The sequence below is a fragment of the Enhydra lutris genome, unplaced genomic scaffold (genome assembly GCF_002288905.1).
Source record: "Enhydra lutris kenyoni isolate GAN:26980312 unplaced genomic scaffold, ASM228890v2 scaffoldscaffold45, whole genome shotgun sequence".
Taxonomy (NCBI): Eukaryota; Metazoa; Chordata; class Mammalia; order Carnivora; family Mustelidae; genus Enhydra; species Enhydra lutris.
The window spans coordinates 8,698,102-8,725,140 of NW_019154129.1; the positions used below are offsets into that span (position 1 = coordinate 8,698,102).

The 27,039-nt window shown below is 50.9% G+C and overlaps 2 protein-coding genes across 4 annotated transcripts; one reads left to right on the plus strand and one right to left on the minus strand.

Annotated features, from left to right (window-relative positions):
• On the minus strand, positions 1-20,763 carry LOC111156004 (phosphomannomutase 2). 3 transcript variants are annotated; one of them, XM_022516531.1, is made up of 8 exons: positions 20,621-20,763; positions 15,639-15,750; positions 13,646-13,722; positions 12,870-12,961; positions 10,914-11,013; positions 10,710-10,785; positions 9,435-9,550; positions 1-578 (listed from the first exon to the last, which is right to left on the minus strand). In XM_022516531.1, the coding sequence occupies exons 1-8, from the start codon at positions 20,699-20,701 to the stop codon at positions 552-554; spliced, it is 681 nt and encodes a 226-aa protein (XP_022372239.1). In that variant the 5' UTR covers positions 20,702-20,763; the 3' UTR covers positions 1-551. The 3 variants fall into 3 exon arrangements, with proteins under 3 accessions (XP_022372239.1, XP_022372237.1, XP_022372238.1); XM_022516529.1 differs by having other exon boundaries at positions 1-1,462; XM_022516530.1 differs by having other exon boundaries at positions 1-1,462; positions 15,630-15,750; positions 20,621-20,729.
• Positions 20,685-27,039, plus strand: LOC111156003 (transmembrane protein 186). The gene is given in 3 exon segments (XM_022516528.1): positions 20,685-20,762; positions 20,764-20,973; positions 24,600-27,039. Coding segments are annotated over 3 exon segments (924 nt in total). The 3' UTR covers positions 25,236-27,039.

Below are 27,039 nucleotides of genomic sequence, written 5' to 3' on the forward strand. Positions count from 1 at the left end.
TAAAATCAACTTTAATTTGCCGCTTTGCATTGTCAAAGGTCGCTACAGTATCGTTTACAAAACCCAGCAAGGAAAGGTATGCCTGCGTGGCTGAGTCCTGGGAACCACTGAACAACGTCGGCCCTGCGTGTGGGCGCGCAGACGGCCCCCAACTGGACCCCCAGCCAGGACAAGCCTGGTGGGGCCTGGGAGGCTTGTGGAGATGAAAGCACCTGGTGGGGTGGGGGTGGGGCAGCGGGGGTGCAGACCCCTGTTCAGATCGGCCAGGCCCGAGCAGAGGCCGCGCTGTGGACTGGAGCGGACTGTGGGTCTGCGGGTCCTGACAAGTCCAGATACTGAAAAGTGACCTGTGAACCGTTTTGTTGGAAAGCGCTCTTCCATGGGCTGCCTTCCAGCAGCACGAGGACCTCGCTGAACTCAAAGCACGGAGTGAGGGTCACAGGCCCAACCGTCGGACGGCTCCCACCCCGTCGGTCCAGGTCTGGGTGAGGCTGGGGCAGGCAGGCTGGTCCACATGAAGATCTGCGTGCGGCCCTGCAGCTCCTCTTCTGTTAACGATCCGGCCTCTCATGTGATCCCTGAGAAAGCAGAGGGGAGGGAGGCTCTAGCATCTGGGGGCAGGGCTGCTGCGGCCCACGTGCTCCCATCCCGAGGGGCGGAGCCCCAGCAGTCTGTCCTAGGTGTAGTGAATTCAGAGCTCGCCCCCACAACTGCAGGCCAGCTGAGAGGCAACCTTGTTGGGGTCAGTGGTCACGTGGTGGCCACCTGTCTGTGGGCCACGCTGCGGTCTGCATCCCATGTGCTGCTGAACTCAGTCCTGCCTGGTGGCCACAGGGCCTTTGCTTTCAGAGTCCTCCTGGGCTGACAGCGGGCAAGAGTTTCCCCTCAGGAGGTGTTGCCAGACTTCTGTTCCGGGGAGGGATGGCTGTAAACATCTTGTCCTTTCTCATCACCAGATGCCCCCATGCGTACTGACACAGGGGGTCCAAACATTGCCAGTTACATTGTTCACAAGACCCACGAGGAGGGAGGGTCTGGGCACATTCATTCTGTATCATTCTAGAATGATGGGGAAGGTTCCCCAAAACCGTGTGTACCGTGATTGCACATGTGGAGGGTCTGAGACTCGGGGGCGGGGATAAAATCGGGTTGGAGGCCTTCCTTCCGGCCGTTCTTGACAAGTCTGCTGCTCCTGGTACTGGGGGTGGAGGCCACGTCGTCAAGGCCCCAGGACGTGTGGGGAACCTGGCACAGGCTGGGGTTCGCGGGCATGTGAGGGAGGGAGGGATCCTGAGTGTGGCCACGGTGACCCTTCCAGCCTGTCAGCGGGATGCCCTGCCCTCCCTCAGGGAAGGGGCTGTTAGGGGAACAGCTCTTCACAGATCCTGCGGGTGTCCTCGGGGGTCGTCACCGTGTGGCCCACGGTCCTCGGGTCGGTGAAGATCTCGTGGTCATTCCCGCCCTGTGAAGACATGGGGGAGATATGGGCGCCTCGCTTCTCCTGGGCGCGGGTGGCATGAAACTGAGGAACTCGCCCTTTTACCAGCAGGCAGGCCGGGTCGGTTACCTGGGCCTCCGGGAGAAGAGCAACCCGAGCCCAGGCATTACCGAGAAGGGCTTTCTCACTTTCCCTTGAACTGCAATTTAGCTTGGAACGTGTAATTATGCCTCTGAAAGCAATCACGATGCTCTTGTGAAGATCTGAGGCTTCTTTTTCTATAAAGCAAGCGCGGCAGGTGACAGCAGTCCCTGCCACTGTTTGAACCGTGCTCCAGGCTGTTGTCACAGGCAGCGCAGCAGGGCTGACAGCCCACCGTGGCGTCTGGCTGTGACACGGACACACGGGCCTCCAAGCCCAGAGCAGCCACTGGTGACTACCAAGTACTTGGTGGCACGTGGCCAGGGCAACAGAGGAACGGAGTTTATTTGATTCTAATTTGTTTACATTTAAATAGTTCCTGTGTTTGGCTTGCGAGTGAGCCAGGAGGCCCGGGTGTAGACCCTGCCTGGACCGTGGCCGACGGGTGAGCCAGCTGCTGCAAGGGGGGGTAACGCCGCCCCCCGGCCGCGGTCGGCACCTGCCCCTCAGCTCGTGCTTCCCCTGGGCCACTTCCAAGAGTGGAGCGCAAGACTGCTTCTGCCAGACCTTGTATCCGGGGGGCCCTGGCCCGCCACGGGGTGGGTCCTCCAGTGTGTACGGCATCCCCATCCCGCCCCCGGTCTGGGGTGAATAAAGCGGGCTTGCTGCTGTTCCCACACGCTGAGCTCCAGGAAAGCCCCTGCTTTGCTTCTCATGCAATTTCCGAGAGTCTCCTCAGTTAGCCTGGACGGTCTAACTCAAAACATCAATTAGTTTATAATGCGATGAAAATAACTGCACAGTAAAAATGGATTTTTCTCCTAAAGATTCTATAAGAAACATCTGACATGCCTTTAAAGGACTCACGGACACGGTAATTCCCACTGCTCTCACTTTTGTGAGAGTTACCTCACCCCGAAGTTTAGGAGGGGCTGCTGCTGGGGCCCAAAATGCAACAGGGGGAGGAGTCAGGTCGGGGGCCACGAACTTGGAGCCAAGTCCGGGAAAGTCCCTTCCCAGCGCTGACTGGGGGAGCTGCTGGGGTTCTGCCCTTGCCTCACAGATTTCTGTGCCGTCAAGTGGCTCTGGATCAGCTCTAGGCGTCACGCCCACCAGGGGCCACCTAAGCAAGTAAATGTGAAACCAGTTCATGTAATGCTTAGAATTAAAGTCGGCTTCCTCCTACGAATAGCACGGGAGGTAAAAAACCGCCACAGAGAACTTAACGTCGTAGAAACAGATTTGTGAACTATCCAGAAAAACCAACCATCTCTCGGGATGCATTCAGTCCCTGTCACTCATTCACTCGGGAGGGAGGAGTCTGGATTGACACATGAGCCCAACCAGCCCAGGGAGCACCTACTACCCACCAGGCAAACCGAACCTTCAGAGCGGAGGCAGGGAGAGGACAGGAGATGGAGGGGAGAAACTCCGTAGGGCAGAGTACGGAGGGGAAGAGAACCTAGAGTGACAAGGGAGGCACCAGTGAGCAGAGGAAGGGAGGGGACAAGCCACATCCCGGAAGTCAGCTCAGCGGCCCACCAGGCCAGGCAGGTAAGGACTTGGGATTTTATGTCAAGCCACCCGTAAAGCTGCAACCAGGGCACACGATCAGCTTCACCTTCTGCAGGACGGACAGGTGGGGGATGAGGACGAGGAGCAGAAGCACAGCAACGAGGAGGCTGTGCAGCCAGCCAGGGTTGGGGGCCGGTTGCAGACGCCCTGCCCCAGGGCACGACTCTGAAGCAGCTGCCCCACCTGTCCCTCCCGGGAGACCTGGTCCACACGGGGCGGCTCCCTGGACTCGGTCTCGGCACCACCAGCACCACACACCGCAGACTTTAACCTCCCCTCCTGCCAGGGCACCTGGGCTCTTCTGGAGCTCCCTGGGGCTCCCAGAGGTGGCACACCGGAGTCAGAGGGAGGTCGGGAGAAGCAGAGGCACAAGGCGAGCTAGTGTGAGCACCCTCCTCTAGAATCAGGCTTCAGAGAACTGCAAATTCCAAACACCAGATTTGCACAGGTCACTAGGGTCCGGGTGGGGAAGACGCTTTTCTGAGAGATGACAAAGGGAACCAAGCGGGAAGACCGCATCGGGGGGCCGGGGACGAATGCCAGATGGAGGAGAGGCCTCCAGCTCAGTGTAAATGGCCCATTAATATTTAAATATTTGAGGCGAAGGGCTGAGGGTGCCACAGAAAAGCAGACGGCAGGGCTGAGTGGGGTCCGGTCTCCCTGTTACCCGGCTGTGTTTATGCACACGCTGTTGCTGAGCTGATGCGGGGGGGGTGTCCGGTGAACCCCGAGGATCCTGATGGATAGCTGAGGAAGGGAACACAAATCACGTGTCCCTGGCCTGTGTGCCCTGCTGGGCAGGAAGCAGGGCCAGGCCGCTGGACTCCGAGGGGGTCTCTGCTAGGAACACCCATCTGGGGCTCAGGTCCACTCCGACAAGTCCACTTCCGCCGCATGTGGCTGTTCATCTCCGGGCAGTGTAACAGGACTGATCAAATTTCTAGGTATCAGGGTACAAAGGCCAAAGGGACAAGGGCTCAGTTTCAAAGCCCCGGGGAGGGGGGGTGGTGCTCCCTGGGCTGTGGTGACAGTCACCACGGTAGCTGTACCAACACTTCTAGGGCCAGTACCCCTGGCCTGCAGGCCGCCGCGTGAAAAGCCAAACGGATCTGAGTACGTGCTGCGCGGTTGGTATGCAGCTGCTTTCTCAACGTGATCGTTAGCTGGTAAGGAAGATATTTGATAAAAATGTATGCCCTTAGATAACTATACTGATTTTTCCTAGAAAGAAGTTAACTGTTACACTTAAAAAAGCAAACAAACAAAAAAAACCAGTCTGGCCCCAGGGTCATGATGTTTTGAAAACAATCAGGTGACTCCGAGTACTTCCAGGACGGGACCCAGTGGCTTACAGTCTGGGGACTAACCGTGCGGTGGAAAGCAAGCCGGCTTGCTGTCCTGCTGACGCTCCCGGGGTGACCCTCTGGGTCTGCTCATGAGTCTGGCGTACCCCCTTGTCCCCCAAACGGGGCTGAGCATTGGGTGATGGGATTGGGCATGGATGTGCCTACAGGAGATGCTGATTTGTAGCCATCAGTGACCGTACCAGGGGACTCCCTGCGGGCTGGCCACACTCTAGGGGTCTGGAGTCAGTGTCCCCGTGAAGAGAAGAGCTACAGCAATGGCTGCTGCTTCTTCAGGGTTTATCCAGCCAGTCCCCTTCCCCCCGCGCTGATCTCAGGAGTGACACGACCACAGATTCTGGTGTCCAGAAGGAAGGCGGGTCAGCAGGGACCCCAACAAACACCCGCACTCATGGTGTCCCCCCGGTCCAGTGTCCGGCTTCCCGTCCTCCCACAGGGGAACTGGCAGCACCCCCTCAGCTGGGTGGGAACCTCTAACCCGGTCCAACTTCCTCCAGTCAGATCTCAGGGAGCAGCAATTTTCCTGAGGCCCCTCTGGGAGCAAGGAACATCCCTCTCTCCATGCTAACCTACCACTAGCCTGCCACTAGCCCCCAAGACTTGGGTCTCAGATTTCACACTGACACGCACGAATAGTAGGACAGGTCTGCACAGAGGACACATTCGGTGCTGTCATCAGCTCTCAGGCATCCTGAGGGTGAGCGCAGGAGATGCCAGGCATGGCCAGGCCGCCCAGGGCAGGGCCAATGGCCAACTCCGTCCGCAGCCTGTGCAGGAACTCAAGGTTCACTGGTTAACACGCACCGTCCACCCTACAGGCCCCAATCTCTCAGAGGAATCTCATACTGGATGAGCTTTTCTTAACTTCATTAAAAGCTGCAGACTTCATAGCCGGCTGGTTCCCTGCTGGGAGAAGCAAGTCCTGCTGCCTTTCCTGAGCCGGCCCTGGGCTAGCCACCCTCCCTCTAGGACCTCCCTTTCCTCCCACCGCTTCAGAAGAACTGCATCCCCATGGGGCTGACGGGTACCACGGCTCACGACACAGAGATGTGTGTGGTCACCCCGTGGGCAGCGGTGGCCAGATTGTAGGTCTTCTGGGTTTCAAAGCTGCCTCTTCCCACCAGGCCGATAGGGACTTCTTTAAAGCTTATTTTAAAGACAGATTTTCCTTTTTAACATTTGTGGAAAACCAACTGTTGCGTGATTTGATAGCATTTTGGAGGCGATGTGGGGGAGTGACAAGAGGCTTCCGGATGCCGCCCGGTCACTGACCTGCACCGCACCCGGCCCTGCGTGGAGCCCGTTGCCGCCCATCCCGCACATCCCGCCAGGCTGCCCAAGGACCTGAGGACAGAATGTCCAAGGGTCCAGCTCAGGGTCTGACACTGAAGTGCTTTAGAAACCAAAAATTTGTTTTCTTCCTTTTCTCAGTTTGATACTTTAAAGCTTTATTTTTCAACAGAGAGTAATTTGTGGAGTTCAAAATTTAAAGAAAGGACGGAGTGCCAAGTGTCTCTCCCATCCTTGTCCCTAGCTCTCAGGAGGTCTGTCATCTGCCTTCTTGGGTGTCGCTTCACATTCCCTTTATGCACTTACGAGCACGTGAAGAGAGATTACGCCCCCTCTTTAGACAAAAGAGGCATGTGTTACTTGTACTGCTCTGCACCTTACGTGGCTCGCCTGATAGAACAGCCCGGAGATCAGTCTGCATCAGCGGTTTGTACGGCCACGGGGCATTCTGCCGTGTGCACAAACTGCCTTGTGCGTCGTCAGTCACCTCCTGCAACGGTGCCCCCCAGTCCTGCCACTCTGCGTGTGCCCGTCCCGAGCACAGAAGCGGACAGAGAACTCAATCACCCAAAAGCATCTGCTGAGTCAAAGTCAATCAGCTGTCGATGTTCATGACTGTTAGAATGTTTTCATGTTCCAACCGCCCGAAAGCCAGGAAGCGTTAAGCCAGCAGAAGCTGTCTAGCCGGGGAAGATGGAAAGGCTGGGGGTGGGGCGGAGTCAGGTGCGGCAGTCTCCCCGCCACCTCCCTCCCTGCCCCGAAGCCATGCAAAGCAGTGTGGGGTGCCTCTCTGTGCCCTGGCCATCCCTTTCCCTGCACCAAACCAAGGCGCTCCAGGTTGGGCCTGGAGCCTTGAGGCTATACTCAGAGCTGGGTTTTAACAGACCCTGGTTGTTGTGGCTGATGGGCAGGATGGGGAGGGGGGTAGGGACTGACAGTCAGTCCAGGACTGCCAAGCGTTTAGAAAAGCAACGGCCAATGTAGTTTCTTCACTCTGCTCTCTGAGGGTGTTCCAAGCAGGGCATGGGGGAGGGGCTCCATGTAACATCAGATCCCGCCAGACGGAGGCGGCTGCTAGGGCTGGAGAGGCTGCCAGGCAGGCCTCTAAGCCTGTGGCGCTTGGCAGGGAAATAGCTTTTTTTTTTTTTTTTAAATTAAGTAGGCTCCACGTCCACTATGCAGCCCAACATGGGGCTCGAACTCATGACCCTGAGATCAAGACCCAAGTTGATATCACGAGTCAGATACTTAACTGAATAAGCCACCCAGGCGCCCCTGGGAAATGGCTTTTTACTGACAGTTCTGAGCCCAAGTGCTGTTTCCCTGGAAACCAGCGAAAACATCCGCCTTGACGTGAAGGAAGAAAACAGCTTTTAGAATCTATCGCAGAATATGACACGTTTAAAGCTAGTGTCTGGATGGCTCTATGCCTGTTCAAGGTTTAGATGGTTGGACCGTTACTTCCCATTTCCAGGAAACCACCGACAGCAGCGTCAGAGAGGGCAGAGATCGGCCACCACGGTGTCAACAACCACAGTCTCAGGGCCTCTGCTGGGAAAATGGGTCATCCAGCCCCTGAAACCTCGTTTTCAAAGAGATTCACTAACATGGGTAAATAAAATAGGTACGAGAACAAAGCAGAAAATCCAATAGTGAACACGCAGGGTCCACTTTGGGGTCGCGGACACCCACAGTGAAAAGACTGGGAGGTGCATCAGCTGTGACCACATGTGACTTACACTTTCTCCCTTGAACTTTCTCCCATGCTCTACAGTGAATGTTAATTATGAATCAGAAAAAAACCATCCATAAGAAGTATCTGCCTTTAAAAAGTAGGTGAAACCCAAAACCAAACAAACAGAATTGATGTGCTCGAGTTTCCAGATGGAGAATTCCCAAAAGCAGGCATCCTCTGCTAATCTCAAGAACCACATTCCATTCTGCAAAGTCCCCAGTGAGGCTTCTGGGGGCTCTTTGCACACAGCAAGAGTGTCATCACGGAGAAAAACCTGGCTTCACCTGTCTCGGCAGCTCTCTTCCCGGCCTGGCGGAGCGGGCAGGGGGCCGGAAGGGCTGCGGAGGCGCCCAGCCATCCCGAAAATCCCGCGTGTGACTGTGTGAGCTCGCTTTCTCCAAGACATCGAAGTCCGATGCAAAAGCATTTCTGCAGCCAAAGAATTTCACCAAATGGACACGGTTGCAAACCACTTCTCTCTGTCATTAAGAACGAAGCTAAAGGACAAGCCTCCAGAAAAGCAGCACCATGCGGTCCGGGAACTAGAAGAGAATGTTCCCCACCGCGATGGAGGGACGGTTTGCTGGACTGGAAAGCCTGCGTGCTTAGAGACAAGGTAGTTTGTTCTGGTGCCACCAGTTCTGTCACGGGCTGTGTGACCCTGGGAAGTCACTTACCCTTTCCGTTTTTTTTTTTTTGTTTTGTTTTGTTTTTTAAGATTTATTAATTTGAGAGAGAGAAAGAGAGAAAGAAAGAATGCGAACATGGGAAAGTACAGAGGGAGGGAGACAAGTAGACTGCTTACTGAATGGGGAGTCCGCCGCAAGGCTGGATCCCAGGACCCCGAGATCACACCCTGAGCTGAAATCGAGTCGGATATTTAACGACTGAGCCACTCAGGCGCCCCGAGTCCTGGTTTTATCCTTTAGAAGGATGGACACGAGCCTATATGGAGCAGAAGTCTCTTTAATGCTAGAAGACCTTATGTGGGGACCTTGCTGAAAGGCTGGTAGGTCCACCCCAGAAAAACCTTAGCAGAACGGCAAGTACTCTGCAGTGGATCACAGACAAGACAGTAAGCAAACTCTGAATGTCCAGGGCATACCTGCTGGGCGCAGGATGGCCACGAAGCCCGAACCAGGACCTCTGATGCCAAGATAATTCCCATCACCGGGCGGCATGTGAAGGGAAGTGGGCGGAGGGGCCCAGAGGGCGATAGGAATTTAAAGGAAGGGGCCTGGGCAGTGAGTGGCTGGTGCCGAGCCTCCTCTCAGGGCCCCATCTGTCCCAAGAAGAGCCCCGTCCTGCTGCCACAGTGGCTCTGGGGAAATCCCTCCTCTGCAGTCCTCCTCCTGGTGCTGACCTTCGACACGGCTCTGCTCTCAGCCCCGATTTAGACTCAGTCCGGCACCTGTCCATCAGGGACAGCTCCCCAAACCCTGTGTGTGAGATGCGCACCGCTAACACAGTCCCTGATGCGGTCTCTTGAGTTTGAGACTCTTGAGATTCCCCATCTTCCTACCATTTAGGATGCCTTGTGCCCAACTCATAATGAATGTCCCTGAGGGAAAACCACAGTGGAAAAATGACCTAAAAATGGCCAAGGGCCTGGAAGTGGACAAAGGACTGGACAGCGGCACTGGGGCAGGTGTTCTGGAAGGCCGCAAAGTGAGCCTCGAAAGGGCTCTGTGACCGACCCCACTGAGGTGTCTGGTGTCCGAGCGCAAAGGGAGGGGGGCTGATTCGCCCCTCTCAGGGGAAAGCAGCCCCTGCTCCGTGTGAGCTGGGCCAGTGCGTACTGCGTGACGGAGCGGAAAAGGCCCACGTGTCCACGTCCCCTTTTCCAGCCCAAACCAAACAGTCCAATTCCAAAATATGCTCCTGTACTTACGGGCATGGTTTTGTCCCCGAAGAAATAGATGGTCTTATAGCCGTCATTTTCCACGTGTCTCAGGCAGTACCGCTTGTCCCAGCCATCAGGAAAGACGTCAATGCTGATCTGGCCTCCTGCCAAGGGGGGAAGACACAGAAGCTAAAGGCGGGAAAGAGGTGAAGGGCATGTGGCTGAACCCAACGCGCGGTCTACTCATCAGCAACTGGAGGGCTGAGGTCGGTTTTTAATACCCTGATTTGCTATTTACGCTATTTTAGGGACTGGTTCTAGAAATTAATGGGACGTTGCTTTTTTCCAACATTATTTCACCCAAAATTTAAAAGCAAAAGACAGATCGCCAGCTCAGAACGAGGAATGCGTTTGTTTTCAAGCGCTGCGCCAAAGGCATGGGTCTAAAGGAAGCAGGCTGGTGGGAAATCCGGTAACAGCTTCAACCAGCTGGGCTACCCCGAGCTTTAATACGCTCTGGCTCTCGGGGGCGAGGCCCAGAGCGGGCTGCGTGCGGTACATCTCGCAGGAGAAAGGAAAAGCAGGTGCAAAGTGATTCGCGGGAAGCTTTCAGGCGCACTAAACCCTTGGAAAGCTTTGTCGGGGAGACATGCACATCACGGTTCAAGAACACTTGAACATCTACCTGCTCTAGCAGATGTAATCTCTTTGCAATTCGAGTTTTCCTACAACTGTGTGCTCAGGGAGGTGGTAAAACAAGAGTGCTCTACGTAATGACCCATCAGCGCTGCCGGAAGTGTGTTTGCTTCAAGCATCTCACAAGCATATTCTACGGAAGACCAAGGCCGGCCAAGACACCAGCGCTGCGGAAAGAACTCTGTCGGACAGAAACGCTCGCGTGCTGGTCTGCCACTGCAGACACAACCTCCGTGGGCTCATATAAGACCCCTTTTCCTCCAGGGCCTCAGTTTCTTGATTTGTAACACCAACCCAACTGGCTGCTATGGATCCCTGCTGCTCACGCATGATGAGATTTCAAATCTGTTCGGCTGAGCGCTACTCTGGGCCAGGAAGAGAAGTGCCAGGGCAGGGCGGGGGCGGGGGGGGCGGTGCACGCGGAATCCTGCCAGGTGAGACTTTAGAACCCAACCCGGCGGCCAGGGAGAGTCTCCATGAGGGCTGACCACACAGGAGTGCTCGCCCCTGCACCCCTCTTGCCCACCTTCACACCAGGCACAGCCCTATTCCAAGAGCTCACTGGCCCCCACAACCCCCCTTAGCAGGTGGTTACCGAAGCCGGAAGCCGGCCCGAGTGCACCGTACCTATGGAGAACGTGACGCCTTTGCCTGCAAACTCTTTCTGCAGGTCTGCTACGAACTTCTGTCTGATGTTTTCTTTCTGAGAAAAACAAGGAGATACCGATTGTCTAGTGCATGTCAGTCCAGAAGGCACCCCTCAGCCGCCGGCCACCAGGCAGCACATCGTATCTCCACTCCAGAGACCCAGGCTGTGTCGGAGGGACTCACTTTATCAAATTCGTAAAACTCAGCGCGCTCTTCTTCACTGCAGCTTCTCCCGATCGGGGACACGTTCAACATCCCGCTTCGGAACTCAATGAAAGTGCCCCTGGAGAGGAAAGGGGACGAGCCCCGGAGAGATGTTATTTGTGTGGACGACTTTACAGACTTTACAGACGGGTAAGCAGGCTCAAATTTCCAGAAGGCAGGGGCTGGTATGATCAACACTTCACTGGGCTGGGCTCAGACACAGGGTAGCCTTGGGCCACAGGCGGCTAATCTGAACTGAGATTAGATTTCAAAGATAGAGCACGAAAAAGGAATGTCACCCTCGTTCGAAATGCTCTGTGTTGACTATATGTTAAAATGACTTTATTTTGGCTACACTGAATTAAATAAAATATGATTAAAAATAATTTTGGGTTTTTTTTTTAATGCAGCTACAGAAAACTTAAAATTGCCCATGTGGCCCACATTATTTCTGTTGGACAGTGAATTTTATCGTCAATAAAGAGCTGTGAGGGGGGCCTGGGTGGCTCAGTTGGTTGGGCGTCTGCCTTTGGCTTAAGTCATGATCCCAGGGTCCTGGGATGGAGCTCTACGTTGGGTTCCCTGTTCACTGGGGAGTCTGCTTCTCCTCCCTTTGCCTGCCTGCCTACTTATGCTCTTCTCTGTCAAATTAAAATAATAATAATAATAATAAAAAAAAGAGCTATGAAAATGATTACCATCTCTCAAGTTCCCTGAGGAATCTGAAAATTCATGCGCCTGACATTTTTGCTAGTGACCTCTTGAACCCACCGGTCTGACCACACAAAGCTATGGGAAAAGGCTCTAAGGGCTGCTTGGTGAGCCTCCGTCATTCCGACGAAACACAGCTGCTGTGGCTAGCTGCTACGAAATGGTTGCTCTGATCACAGAACGTGAGAACAGCTTAACACTTTTTTTAGTTACTCTGAATAAAGATTTAAAAAAAAAAAACCCAAAAAAACATTTTCCCCCACTGTGTTTCCAGTTTGAATCTCAAAACAGTTTCTTAAAAGCTCAAGTAACCGTGAACTATACTTCCTTACAATGCAATTTAAGGGTTCTGTGACTATGTGCTTGGAAGTATCTTCTAGTTCTAAATGCTGATGCCTGTGAGGTTCTAGAACCTCTTCCCTGGGTCCTTTCTGTCTTCCGCACACAGCCCTGATCTTGAGCCATCAGCCACCTGTAAATACCAGGGACACAGGCCCAGTGTTGAGCTGAGGGCCTGCTTCAAGGCCAACACAGCCTCCTGCTGCCTGAATTCATGGTGGGGATCTCATGCTAACTTGAAATTACAGATCTTCAGAGAACACTGAAGCCAGAGGTGATGGTATTTTACTACATGAAGTCAAACTTCCAAATGACAGCAATTAATGCAGATTTTATGTCATACCGTGGGCCGAGCGAGCAGGGCCGTGTGTGGGCTCTGGCCTGGATTTCCGGGGTGGCTCCCAGGTGGCTCCTGGATTGGGGGCTGATGCTGCTTTTCACACTGCTCTTACAGGCCTCCCCCCGGACCCACAGTCTTGGCAAGCATCTTAGTTTCTGCTTCCCATCATGTGGAAATGCTTCGTTTATGGATTTACTCTTCCACTAGAAGGTTTCCAATAATGTTTTACTAACTAAGCACAGGGCTCGGGACTAAAGTCAGCACCTACCCATCCAGTGCGACTCCTCCCCATGCCAGCATAGCCTCTGCTGAAAGCAAATCCACCTTTTCTTTCTTTCTTTTTTTTTTTAAAGATTTATTTATTTATTTATTTGACAGAGATCACAAGTAGGCAGAGAGGCAGGCAGGGGGCGGGGAGCGGGGAGCAGGCTTTCCGCTGAGCAGACAGTCCGATGCGGGGCTGGATCCCAGGACCCTGAGATCATGACCTGAGCCGAAGGCAGAGGCTTAACCCACTGAGCCACCCAGGTGCCCCCCAAACCCACCTTTTCTTCGGGAGTTTAATTCTTGCGATGTAGCTCAGACAGTAGTTGATTAGATCTTGGATTAGGGCCTCGCCCAGGTGACCTTGAATACTCTAGAAAAAGAAAACACTGGGGTTACTTGAATCGGGGGAGGTATTTTTGAAATAACTTTATAGCAAACCCGGGGCTTTAGCCACTACTGGCGAGGGTGACTAGGCTGATGTGGCCAGCGTGACATGCCCCGCTATGTTTTTCCTTCTCTCCCTGCGTGAAAACATAAGGCAAACCACGAAGGGCATTAGTTAAAGCATTTCCTGCTTCATGACTCAAGATTTTTGTACAAATTATCTTTCGAATGCTTCAGGGAAGGCCCAAAGAGTTTATCACTGCTGCTTTTATTCAATTAAAGTATCTACAGACGCTGACAAAGTATCTTTGTTCCACTCAGGCTTTCTCATATGTCTGAGTGGAATGATCTTGTTACTAGCAACGGCTACACAGTACCTCTTAAAAATGCTTGTAGTGAGGCAGCCTGCCCTCGCTTCTGCTAGCACGACAGAAATATCAGATTAAGTATCCTTAAAAAAACAATGCTGAAATTTAGTTAACCATTTGGAATATGTGATAGTCACAGGGCTCGACACTCAAGACGTAGAAAAGAATACAGGGTAGAGGTTCACTCCTTCCCCGGCTCCTCACCTCCCGGACACACCTCCCCAGAAGCATCCAGTGTCAAACAGCTTTTTGGAAAGCATTTTAATAATAGTATATAGTTGTCTGGATACTCTAGAACCTACCTGTTTACATAAGAGTTTCCCATCTTTGTATGCAACCAGGCCGTTTTCGGGAAACACATAATCGTATTTTTCAACCACTGGAACCAAAACAAGAGAAAAGTCAGCGTGCAAGGAACTGAAGCTGGTTTCTCTTTCCTGATTAACATGTCTCACCGATAAAACAGGGAAACTCCAGTAAGGACTGTAAAAGGGTATCTCGCCTTAACAGGTTCCGAAGGTGGGGAAAAAACGCCTTAAAAAAAAAAGACTCTAATTACAAATGTACAAGATGGTGGCCAGGCTGGTGTTCAGAGACCTGGTGGTGGGTCCTCTCAGATCTCTGCCTTCAGCCCCCTCTACCTGGAGAGGAAGATGTGAGCCAAGGACGGCCCCCAAGCCTCCCTGTGGACCCGCATCACCAGGGCAGTGATGAAAACGTGCAGATTCCCAGGCTCTGCTCTCAGGCCTTCTGAATCAGAACACGCAGGACCAGGCTAAAGATCAGAATTTGAAAAATAAATAAATAAATATATATATATTTTTTAAAAAGGTCTTTAGGTGATTCTTATATTATAGCAGCCAGATTTGGAGACCACTCATATAATTCTAAATGGGTTCCCAAACTTTAGTTGCTTGTTAAAATGCAGACTCCCGGGTGCCCTGTGTTGGGTGGGGCCCTCACATCTGTATTTTCACAGGTTCCCCAGGTGATTCTGATACAGCTGGGTCTTCAACTTTCTTCTAGCTTGTGAAGGTTCCGAGTCTGTTGTTCGGACTCACACTCTTTGAAACCTACAGACAGTGCCCTACCCTGACATAAAGCCTCTCTGAGCCTGTGGTTAAAAATATGGCCAGAGGCAGAAAGGGCCATCGGGGCCGGGTAACAGGATTTCCGGGGCTTAATGTGCCCCATTATGTTGTTTCAGTGTCTCTAAGTAGAGCATCTACGAGAAAAATGGAAGAGTAAGCAGAACAGAGAGCTTTAGAGAGAATGCATAGATTATGCTCGTCCAATACACTAATCCAATAAAGACAGCCTACACCGATTTGGACTGTAGGATACTACAGTCAAAACACTGGTTCTCCATTGGGGGTGACATTGCCCCCCACAGGGTATCTGGCAATGTCTGGAGACATTTTTGGTTGCCACACTGGGCACGGAGGTGCTCCTGGCATCCCGTGGATGGAGGCCACAGGGGTGCTGCTCAACATCCTACAGTGTGCACAGGACAGCCCCCCACAATGGAGAATGATTGGGCCCAAAATGTCAACAGTGTCCCAAAGAACGATCATCTCTCCACCATCTAGTTCTTAGAGGTCAGGCACCCTAGAGGCCCTGGGGCTACAAGATGAGTAATGCAGAGTCAGAGTCTTCCAGAAAAAACAGACGGACAACTAGATAGTTTGCAACATGCAGAGAGTGTCCTGCTGGCAAGGCTGTGCATCACAATCTCCTGGGGTGGGGGTTGGGGGGGGCTGCTAAAATATGATTCCCAGGCCCCAGAGACCTCAAGATCTCCAGTGAAGGGGCCAATAAGAACCCCTGGCTTCCTGGGGCCTGCGTTGGAAGTCCTGGTTCACCAGGTAGGGTTAAGAGCCTGGGTGTCCCATGATTAGGGAACTCTGAGAAACACGGTGTTAGAGCAATGGAGAGGAGGCCCCCAGACCTGGAAGGCATCTGAACACCTGGGTGAGAAGGACAGTTAGGAGATGGGGACTGAACTGAGCTCAGAGAGTGGACGGGGATAAGGCAAAGCATTCCAGGCAGTGACACACACATTCAAACTTCTGGGTGACCCCACCCATGTATCTGGGAACCGAGTGGTCCACCACCAATTCCAGAAATTTATTTATAACATTAAGAACAGAGGAAAGAGAAAGCAGAGAGAATGTCCAAACAAGGCAGCAGGAAGCCTGCCACACGGGGAGGAGGGCTCAAGGCTGCCTAAAACACTTCAGGGCCACAGGTCCCAATGTCCTCACAGGAAGCTGCCATTAACCAAACGTAACTTACCATCCTTTCCCAGCTGCTCCTGCACTTTCTCAAAGTCTGACCCGCCTACCACACCAATTTTGATCTTCTGCCTCAAGTCTTGTAGAAAGCCATCCATTTCTTTGGTAATTTTCTACATTTCAAAAAGGAAAATAAAAAGTCATGAGCCATAGAGTAACCAGGAGACTGAAACTCAAAGAGTGATACAACCCTGACTTCCATATATGCCAGTTCAGGCTCTAGGTCTGTAGTGAGTCCAAATGTTTTAGTTGTGATTTGGGGAAATCAACTTTTTACCAGAAAAAAATGTGTTAAATTTTACTTATTCTTACCTAGCTTAAAACACACAAGCGATATATTAACAGCTGCTGTGTGCTGTTCTAGCTCTTCCGCTTTGCATTCACATACTTGCCTACATGTGCAAAAAGAGAGAGGTCTTATTTTCTGACACACAAGTGGACTCATTCTAGGTCTTGTGCAGTGACTTGTGTTTTTAGCAGTGAGTTGGGATGACCGTCCCATGCCGATACACAAAGATCTAGAACATTCCTTTCGAATGCTACACGGTACTCCACTTACGGGTTTAAGTTGCTATTTTAGAACAAAACATGATAAGATTACAGAGGACATTCAGAATTGATTTGTTATAATAATACAAAACCAAAAATAAATAAGTACAACAGCAAGAGCACACAATTTTTTTTAGTCTCTCCTAAAAGAAAAGCTCTTATGTATCGACAGTGGTCTCAATGGTGTAACTTTTTGCTAGTTGAAGTCTGAATTGCGGACTAATTAAATAGAAGTTATGAACATGAAAAAAATATTCCTGCATTAAGACAAATCACAATTCATTTTTTAAAAGTTATTTTGTTACTTTTAGTAATCTGAATTGTATATTCACATGGGGTATCTATTTTTTTATATTTTTTATTTTTATTTTTGAGAGAGAGAATCTTAAGCAGGTTCCATGCCCAGTGTGGAGCCTGATGCGGGACTTGATCTCACAACCCTGAGATCGTGGCCTGACTAAAATCAAGAGTAGGACACTTAACCAACTAAGCCGCCCAGGGACCCCTAACTTATTATTATTTTTTAAGTAAACTCTACTCCCAATGTGGGATCTGAACTCATGACCCCGGGATCAAGAGTGGCATGTTCCACTGACTGAGCCAGCCTGGAGGCCCTCACACTGGGTATCTTTAGAAATGAAGTTAGCAGAAATTAAAAACAAAAACAAAAAACCAACTTCAATACATAAACATCTAGAGTTCAATTTTCTCCTTTTCTTTTCTTTCTTTTTTTAAAAGATTTTATTTATTTGACAGAAAGAGTGATCACAAGCAGGCAGAGAGAGGGGGGAAGCAGGCTCCCTGCTGAGCAGAGAGCCCGATGCAGGGCTCGATCCCAGGACCCTGAGATCATGACCTAAGCTGAAGGCAGAGGGTTTAACCCACTGAGCCACCCAGGCACCCAAATCTTCTCTTCCGTCTTAAAAAAATAAAACAACAACAACATTTTAGAGAAATATACACACAGGATTAATAAAACTGTACAGAAGGGCTTATAACAGAACACACACTTTTTTACACCTTCCGTGGAATCTCGACATAGCAGACAAAATTTAGAAGTGCCGCGGCAGCCTCTACGAATCAATGTGAAAATGGGTCCTGGAGCCCTCCAAGTGGCCGGCTTCCACGTGACGTCAGGATGGCAGGAAATGGGGAAGACTCCTGACGTCAGCATGGCAGGAAGTGGGGAAGATGCCCTGGATTACAAAATATTAAAAATGCAATACTTTTGTCTTCAAGCAGAACCCAAAGCTGCAATTTCTTTTCTCTTAACCCCAGTGCACACTGATGAGCTCCGTGGTACTGTGGCCATCAGGCTTGTCTGCAGTGTGTGTGTGTGTGTGTGTGTGTTAGAAGGCCCCTTCTCACTTCCGAGGGGCAGCAAATATTTTTTTGACAGGAAGTAAGATCCAGCTCCTTGTGAGCATAACAGAGCATCTAAACTACCCACAGCAGAGGTTGTTGGAGCAAAATAATCACAGACCAAAGTTGTTGTGATCTTCCCAAATAACTCTGTGTTGCTAATCACAAGGAATTCTTTATAAGTCATCCTGGGTAAAAATAAAAGAGAAAGGTCCAAAAGCTTGAAATTGAGGTCAAAGCAGGATAAAAATTCACCTTCTGAAAAAACCAACTACAAAAGACTTCTTTTGGGACAATAGAGGAAAACTGATGGGGCAAATAAGAGTCAGCAGAATAGGGTGCATGGGCCAGCATTAACTCGCGTCGGGTTCCGCGAGGTACGACTGCAACGCAGCCACATGCATTCACTTGCATGCTGTCTGTGGCCGCAGTCACACAGCCGAGTAGTTGTGACAGACACCACATGGCTGGCGGTGTCTCAACTCTTTACTATCTGTCCTTTTACAGAAAAATGTCTGCTGACTGCTGAGCTGGGGCATTAAATAACAGGAGGGAACTGGTGACACGTTTCGTTGGTGATGATGATGATGGCACTATGGTCACCACAGATGTCTTCAAGAGATCCAGGCACAAATATTGAGGGCTGAATTACCATGATGACTGTGGCTTTGGAAGGGGCTCATCAAAGAATAAAAGTGTAGAAAAGTTAATGTCAGTCATCGCTGATTTTAAGTGGCCAGGATACACCTATTCTGTATACTAGTTTTGCAGTAATTCTGTATGTTTTAATTTCTTTTGAATTTCGATTTTATTTTTTTAAGGTTTAAAAGTAAGGTGCACCTAATGTGCAGCTAGAATTTATAGCTCTGAGATCTAGAGTCATATGCTCTAGGGACAGAGCCAGCCAGGTGCCCCTATATGTTTGAATTTTTTATGACATAAAGCCGGAAAATAACTTAGTCAGGTTTAGGACCGCCTTCTTTTGCTCTAAGTCTCAACTGTTTTTGGATGGAATAACCTTTCTTAGGAAAGTTACTCAGCACAAGAAAATTCTACTAAAATAGTGATATGTGCAGAGCTCTGGACTCCGTTCTAATTAGATTTTATCTGCTTATATCATATCGTGTGTCAGCAGCTGCAAGATAACCCATTCTTCTGCTTCTGGACTATAATATGCTTATCACTGTTTGGGAATGCATGTTTTGAGGGAGGGAAGGTATTATATTATTCTATAATGAATAGATCTCTTGCTAAAATATTTTTTTTTTTTTTTACCTGGACCACCTGGCACCCAGAAACAATTTTCTTTTGTTAGACTATTTTTTTTTTCAGTGTTAAAATGATCAGTTTGCTGCAAAGAATATCATGTTTTTCAAATGTGTTACAGGAATACATTGTGAGTTTCTTTGCTATTTCATACTTCATGGTCATCTATCCAGATTCCTTCTGGAAGGCAGAAGTACCTTCTGGAATGGCACAACCAGCAGCCAGAACAGCTTCCATCTTGGAGCGGTGGCAGAAAATGGCAAACTTAGCAAAGGACAATGCCCTGCAGCCCAGACACTTGTACCAGATTTGCTGTGAGAAACAGAGGTCACGGTTTCACTGAGTCTCGGTTTCCTTATGTTTAAAAGTGTAAAAGAGAGGCCCTTGGGTGGCTCAGTGGGTTAAGCCTCTGCCTTCAGCTCAGGTCATGATCTCAGCGTCCTGGGATCGAGCCCTACATCGGGCTCTCTGCTCAGCGGGGAGCCTGCTTCTCTCTCTCTGCCTGCTTGTGATCTCTGTCTGTCAAATAAATAAATACAACCTTTAAAAAAAAAAAGGGTAAAAGAAATTATCCTACATGGTAGGAAAGAGGGGAAAAGGTTGAGAAGGTCCAGTGATATCATGCAAAAAGGTATGGAATGTGAACCCTAGACCATCACAGCCCATGGGCCAAACTGAGCAGCTGGTTGTTTTTGTAACAAATAAATAAAGCTTTATTAGAACACAGCCATGCTGTGTCTACATAAGGTCTATGGCAGCTTTTGCATTACAGCTGAGTAGTTACTACAGACCATGTGGTGGGCAGAGACAAAAATTTTTGCTATCTGGGCCTTTACAAACAATGAGTTGCTGACTTTGACTCCAGACAGCCATGAGCTTCTCTAACAGTCCAGAAGTGTGTTTTGGTCACCGAATCTGGGTCACAAAGGGCCTCTGAAGAACTTGGCATTGAGTTTCATCACTAGATGCACCGAATCTGTGGCTCAGAAAGGCAAAATGATGTCCTGTCACACGCAGGTAATGTGGCCGTCTGGAGCACACCACTGCCACCCTCCGGCCAAAATTAAGAAGGCAGGGATAGAAAGTGAAGTTAGGAAGGTTAGTTGGGTCCCGGCTCAAGTTTGAATGGCTGTGGTTCAAGGACCAGTCCCTGCAAGGGGGAGGTCAGCGTCAGCTTTATCACAAATCCTGATCTTAACCGAAACCTACAATCTAGCCTGCAGCAGCAACATCTATAAATGGGAAGCAAGCTTCCAAGAGTTCAAGGGGGGGCTCGCAGCAGGCAGTCTGAAAAAAATCTAGGTCTCCTTGCTCACTCCCGCTGGAGAAGGGGGTGGAAAAAAGGGGGTGGTTGGCAGTGGCTAATATTTACCGACCACTGCTGAACACGGCCCACCGTACCCAAAAGATTTTTACGAATTTATTCGATTTCATTCGACCTTCACAAACACCATATGGTACTGGGAAGGTCCCCACTGAAAGCCGTCCGTGGAGGCTGAGACTGAGGTTAAGTGACTTGCTCAAGGTCAGACAGCTGTCAAGAGTACAGCGGAGACTCTATTAGGTCTGTTTGACCTGGACACCTATGTTTTTCATATTAGGGCACAAGGTACAGTTCGCAGGTGACAGGACTGAGGCGCGCTCATAGCTGGCAAGAGGGCTGAGCTGGGCTTCAAATCCAGCGCAGGCGGTGAAAATCCCGAACTGCGTTTTCCAATAAGTTTTTCGCTTTTCGGCCCCGTTCTATCTCTCCGAGCACCCTGAGAGTCTGCGCCCGCCGCTGCCACCCCGCCGGACGCCGCCTACCTGTCGCGGGGCCGTCAGTGTCCCGTCCACGTCGAAGAGGCACAGCGCTGGGCCGGACGCCGCCATGTCGCCGGTTTCCATCCACTCGGAATGGGACTCGTTGGCAACCAGGAACTCGGCCCAGAACTTCCGGGTTCGCCCCCGCCCCCGCCGCCAGCCCCGCACCGCAGGGCACGCTGAGGGGAGGAGCATTCCCTCCCATGGTACCTGGGACTTGCGTCGGATATTCTTTCGGAACCACAAATCCCAGGATGCAATGCGCCTAGATGGCGTCCTATGACGGTCGAGCGCGCGCCGTCAGAGGTTCCGGGGGCAGAGGGGATTCACTTCCGGTGGCAGGAAGCGGAGCCATGGTAAGAAGGTGGTTAGCGGGAACCGCTGGAGGTGGTTCGCTTTCGGGGCGGTAGTGAGGGTTGGTCTGGCAGGCAGATTCCTAGGGTTCTGATTCGGAGAATCCGCGGTAGCGGTGGGGGGCGGTGAACCTCCGGCGTAGGTTAAGACTTGCTGTGCAGCACTTTCCTGCGCTCGGATCGTGTGGGCGTCAGGAGCGCTCTCTGAAATTCACTGAGCTCTGTCCCCGTGCGTCAGATCCTCGGGTGCACCAAGTGCGTTCGAGGTCTTTGAAGCCATTGTCTCATTTGGCTTGTCGTGAATCCCCTTTGTGAAAGGCAAAGAAACCGAGGCCCAGAGAAGTGGAGGAACTTGCCCGAGGGGCCACAGCTAGTGTATGTAGGAGCCGGGGTCGGAACCCAGATCAGGCCCCCAAGCCAGGAGCATTTTTCACTGCTCTCCTCGAGGTGTACAGCGGCGCACCTGATAAAACCCTTGGGCTGCGGGTTGGCGCCTCCCTCCCCGCCCAAACTGGGCTCAGAAAACAGCGCTTCCCCTTCAGGACCGAAGATGATGCTTTAACCTGACAGGGAATCGGGAGGTTATTAGAAGTATGGCAGGGATTTGTTACTCTTTAGGACATTGGTTCCTGCTGGGGAAAGTGTTCCCACGGCCTTATGCGTTCGGCGCCCAGCCCAGAGTTGGCCGTCCCTGGCTATTTGTTGAATGAATGAAGGCTCTGCCACCTTTCTTGTACCTCTTTAGACGGTCTGAAGGAAAGAGGACCAGTTTGAGAGTCATACTGTGCCCCACTCACTGGCTGTGTGTCTTTGGGCAAATTTCTGACCTTCTCTGTGTTTAGTTTCCTCAGTGGTAAAGTACGGGGGACCCTTGAACAATTCGGGTTTGAACTGTGTCCGTCCACTTTTGTGTTGATTGTTGAAAATAAATACATTGGAAAAATTTTCTGAGGTTTGCTGTAATTAAAAAAACCTGGCAAATGAACCGCGTAGCCTGGAAAGACGGAAAAAATAAAAACGGTATGTCACGAATGCCTAAAATACAGGTAGATACTAGTTTATTTTATTTACTACTATAGTATACGCACATTTGTTCTAGAAAGTTTATCAGAATGCGCACAGAGCCTTGGAGAACTGTACATGGCCTCATTCATAGTTGAGAGAACCAGAAACATGAAGATGCAGTGTTAACTCTTAACTGCGTAAAATTAACCGCAGTACACGCTGTACTACTGTAATCATTCCGTGGCCACCCCTTGCTGCTGTTTCGGTGGGCTCAGGTTTAGTATGTGCTTCGCTTGGCGTGTGCTCCCCATCATCTCCGTGTTAGCACTTCGTCACTAGTAAATTGTGAATGGCAGTAAAAAGTGATCCCCTGGTTCTCGCGTATTTTTCATCGTGTTTGGTGCCATGTCGTAAACCTTGAATAACACCAGGGGACCCACACGAAATGCCGCTAGTGGTTCTGGAAGTGCTCCCAAGAAGCAGAGGAAAGTCATGACGTTACAAGAAAAAGTTGAATTGCTCGATACGTACTGTAGATTAAAGTCGGCAGCTGCGGCTGCCCGCCATTTCAAGATGAAGGAGTCCAGTGTGAGGACCATTGTAAAAAAAGAAAAGGAAATCCGCGAAGCCGTTGCAGCAGCTGCGCCAGCAGGGGCGAAGACCTTGCACTTTTTGCGAGATACTTTTTTATCTCGTATTGAAAACATAGCCTTTATGTGGGTGCAGGATTGCTATGAGAAAGGCATCCCTATGGATTCTAAAAGACCCGAGAAAAAGCAAAGTCGTTATATGACAACCTGAAGCAAAAGGAAGACGAAGGAACTAAAGCTGGAGAATTTAACGCCAGCAAAGGATGGTTTGATAATTTTAGAAAGAGGTTTGGCTTAAAAAATGTCAAGATGGCAGGAGAAGGAGCTTCTGCTGACCATTGATAAGTTCCCATGTCAAGAGCTCCTGAACTGCGCGCCAGAGGAGTTAGCCGAAGGCGCCTTGGTGGGGATGAGAGCTTCTGGACCAGTACCACATGAGGAAGACATAGAAGAAGAAGGACCAGAAAACAAGTTGACGTTAGACAACCTGGCAGAAGGTTTTCGATTATTCAAGACGGCCTTTGACTTCTTTTACAACATGGACCCTTCGTGATTCGGGCACTGAGACTCAAGCAGGTGATGGAAGGGGCTTGGTGCCATACAGAAATACCTTTAGAGAAATGAAAGAGCGAAAAAGTCAGACAGAAATTACGATGTATTTCCCTAAAGTTAGCCTGAGTGTGCCTGCCTCGCCCGCCTGCCCTTCCCCCGCCTCCACCTGTCCCACCCCTGGCACCCCCGAGACCGCAAGACCAGCCCCTGGGCCTCCTTGTCCTCAGCCTACTCAGCGGGAAGGTGACCAGGATGAAGACCTTCCCGCTGACCCGCTTCCGTGTAATAAATAGTGAAGAGTCATTGTGGTGTACGGTTAAACTTCCCTGTTGTGTGTGTGAGCGAGTGTCTTCATGTGGAATCTAGTAACGGTGTGCCAAGAACTGTAGGGGACGCTTTGTGCCATCATCCTCTGCCTGGGCATTCACCCTGTCGAACATGTCGAACAAGTGGGTAGCCTGTCCTTAGAGGCTGTCAGGTGAGTACTATGTAATATCAAATTAACTGTGTGTTCTTACTGTTTGGTAACACTGCTTTATGCCATCAGAGATTTAATTGCCTTGGAGTATGCCCCTTACCTCCCTCTCCACTGCCCCCCCCGCCCCGTAATTGGAGAAAATGCATATCAGTCTATCATCAGTCCTAAGTGGTTTTTTTTTAAAAAGGAACAGTGTTTCCCATACTGTATTCTGAACCTGACAGTAATACTGTGCGCCATAAGAATTTTATAGGGGTTCATTTTATAGGCTCCTGGGAAATAGTAGTATCGATTATAGGGGTTCAATTTTATAGGCTCCTGGGAAATAGTAGTATCGATTACTCCAGGCTGCCACTTTGTTTCCAGTCCATGAATCGTTGTTCTTATAAATAAATAGGAATCTCCCTTTTAGCCTTCCTTTTTTGTGTTCGGTGTCAGTAACATAGATACTGTCTACCGTGTTTTGTGTCCTCTAAGACAGCGTTGATGTGGCTACTAACAATTCATCTTGGAAACAAGGTAAACTTAATGGTACCGATAACACAATACTATAAATGTATTTTCTCTTGTGGTTTTCTCCCCCCGCCCCCGCCGTGGTTTTCTTATTCACATTCTTTTCTCTAGCTGGCTTTATTCTAAAAACGCAGTATGTAATATGTGTAACAACAAACATGGGTTAATCGACTTATCAGTAAGGCTCCTGGTCAACACTAGGCTATCAGTCGTTGAGTTTTTGGGGAGTCAGAAGTTACAGGTGGATTTTTGACTGCATGGGGCGTTGGTGTCCTGAACCCTTGCAGTGTTCAAGGGTCAGGGTCACGGCACGGTCTTGCACCGCCTGTGTGAAGCTCACGTGAACTTAAGGCATCCTTCCCTGTGTCTCCGCAGTAATCGCAACCTCACAGGACTGGCGGGAGCTTCTGGGTAAGGGGCTCTGCACATGTTTATTTTGTGATCAGCGTGGTTGAGTTCTCGAGAGCAACGCTGTCCTGTCTCCCTTCCAGGCCGCCCTCCTCCGAGCCGTGCCACGGTTGGCAGGCCCAGCTGCCTGGAGAAGGCCTGTGTGCGGGCTGTGGTGCCGCACCGGGCAGGATCCTGGGAGGTGGATGGGGAGCAGGACCCCCACCCCGAAGGAGAAGCCTGCAGGCACGGACGCGGAGCAGTTCCGGATGGTCTACCGGTTCGATGCTATCCGAGTCTTCAAGTACCTGTCCCGGCTGAAGGTGACGCAGACGGCGCTGACGCTGCTGGCCCTGCCGCCTGGCTTCTACGGGTACTCGCACGGCTTCGTGACTCTTGGCAACTTGTGCCTGGCGGGTGGGGTGGCTGGCTTCGCCCTGTCCATGCTTTTCTGGATGAGCCACTTCTTCCGGAGGCTGGTGGGCATCCTGTATGTGAACGAGGCGGGCACTGTGCTGCGCGTAGCCCACCTTACCTTCTGGGGCCGGCGGCAGGACACAGACTGGCCCGTGGCCAATGTGATCCCCCTGACGGAGAGCGAGGACCGGCCCCAGGAGCTGTTCGTGCGCATCCAGCAGTACGGCGGGAAGCAGACCTTCTACCTCAGCCTGCGCTATGGACGCGTCCTGGACAGAGAGCGTTTCACACAGGTGTTTGGGATGCTGGACACCCTCAAGTGAGCTGGGAGCTGGGCCTCCGGGTGGCCCTGGGCTTCCCGGATCTCCAGCAGGAAAGCCGAGGGTGTGGGTGAGGCCGCAGAGCGGGATCAGGCCGCTGGAGACCTTGCCAGGGCCTCCCAGCCCTTGTCTTTTGGGATGAGGAAATTATGAGGCAGGAGCTAGTGACTGGGTTTAGGAGAGAGGTCCTTAGTACAAATTCTTACTGTATTTGCGTGCGACATTCAGCCAGATGATGGCCAGAAGTTTCTGTTAACTGCCAGTTCTTGGATGAAGCTATGTCGGGTTCACTCAGGCGGTGCCGTGCTGAGAAATCGGAAGGCGGGGAGGTGCGCGGTTGGGGAGCCCAGGATTCGGAGTGAGAACGCTCGGGCGCTGTCCCTTCTCAACTCCCGGTCCTGCAGCAGGTTATCGAGTCTTGCTGAACCTTGGTTGTCGCATCTGTGGAAGGGAAAATCCTGCTTGTCACATGGGACGGGTGTGAGAATAAACAGTAAATGTCAAGGTCAGTGCAGAGGTCAGAGTGTGCTGCAAGGCTTCCGGGCAGTCGGGAGGGAGGTCCCAAGCCCTGTGCCTGGCCCCCTCAGGGGCTTACCCCGAATAAGGACTGGGAAGAAGCCTAGATAGAGGAGGGTCATTTGACCCCGCCGGGATGGTGACCGCACAGTGACCGGGACAGGTGTCGGCCCAGTGAGCACAGCACTTCCGCCAAGATTGTGTTCGCCACCCAGACGCCTGAGGGCCCTCCTGTGGGGACGCTCTGCGATGTGATAAAGTGAGATGAACTCTATTCTGGTACCTTATTTTATAAACCAAAGCTGATTATATGCACTGCCCTTCCCTGCAGTCAGTGCTGCATGTCTGTTACACAGTCGGTAACAGTACAGAGGAGGGAAGGCGTGATCTCTCTTATTCTGCCTCTCAGAAGTCAGTAACTACATGTTTCGTTGTGCGGACTTCTAGCCTTTTTTATTGTAAAATATACAGAATGTAAATTTATCCTTTTACCATTTTCTAGTGAGCAGTTTAGTGATACTAAGCACGTCTACAGCGTTGTGCAACCACCGCCTCTGTCCATTTCCAGAACTTTTCTGTCATCCCAGGGAGAAACTCCATTCCCATTAAACATGACTCCCCATTCCCCCTCGCCCTGGCCCTTGTAACCACTCGTCTGCTTTCTGTCTGTGTGGATCGGCTTATCCTGGACTTTTGGTGTAGACGGAATCAGACGCCCCGTGGTGGGTGATGTCTGGCTTCTTTCGCTCGCCATCCTGTTTCCTAGGCACATCTGGACTATAACACGTATGAGCTTCATTCCTTTTTGTGGCTGAATAACATGTGTGTAGACCATATTTCGTTTCTCCATCCGTTGATGGACATTTGCATTGTTTGTAGCGCTTGGCTCTTGTGACTAATGCTGCTGTCGTCATGGGTGGACAGAAGTCTGAGGCCATGCTTTCGGGCCTTTCAGGTGTGTGCTGAGAAGTGGGATTACTGGATTGGTGGTAACTCTATGTTTACCCTTGTGAGGAACCACCAGGCTTTCCCACAGTGACTGCGTGGTCTTATATTCCCCCGCACTGCGTGAGGGTTCCAGTTTCTCCGTGTCCTTCTTTTGGATAATCAGCGTCCTAGCGGGTGTGAAGTGGTGTCTTCCTGTGCTTTAGGGCTTTTCTAAAAACACGGGTGTTATCTTGTACCTGGAATTGTTTGGGTTTTTTGCTTCCCAAAAAAGTCCCAAAAAAGTATCTTAGTGGTAAACCACTGGAAATATTCTGTGACAAGAAAATAAAAGCCTTGTAACATG

What these genes read in the sequence shown, in the direction of transcription:
- LOC111156004 (XM_022516530.1), bottom strand. Translation starts at nt 20,701, where the DNA reads ATGGAAACCGGCGACATGGCGGCGTCCGGCCCAGCGCTGTGCCTCTTC. An exon ending in CACTGACGGCCCCGCGACAG is followed by an intron (nt 15,751 to 20,620) that starts GTAGGCGGCGTC and finishes TTTGAAATGTAG; the next exon opens with AAAATTACCAAAGAAATGGA. An exon ending in GGAAACTCTTATGTAAACAG is followed by an intron (nt 12,962 to 13,645) that starts GTAGGTTCTAGA and finishes TTCTTTTTCTAG; the next exon opens with AGTATTCAAGGTCACCTGGG.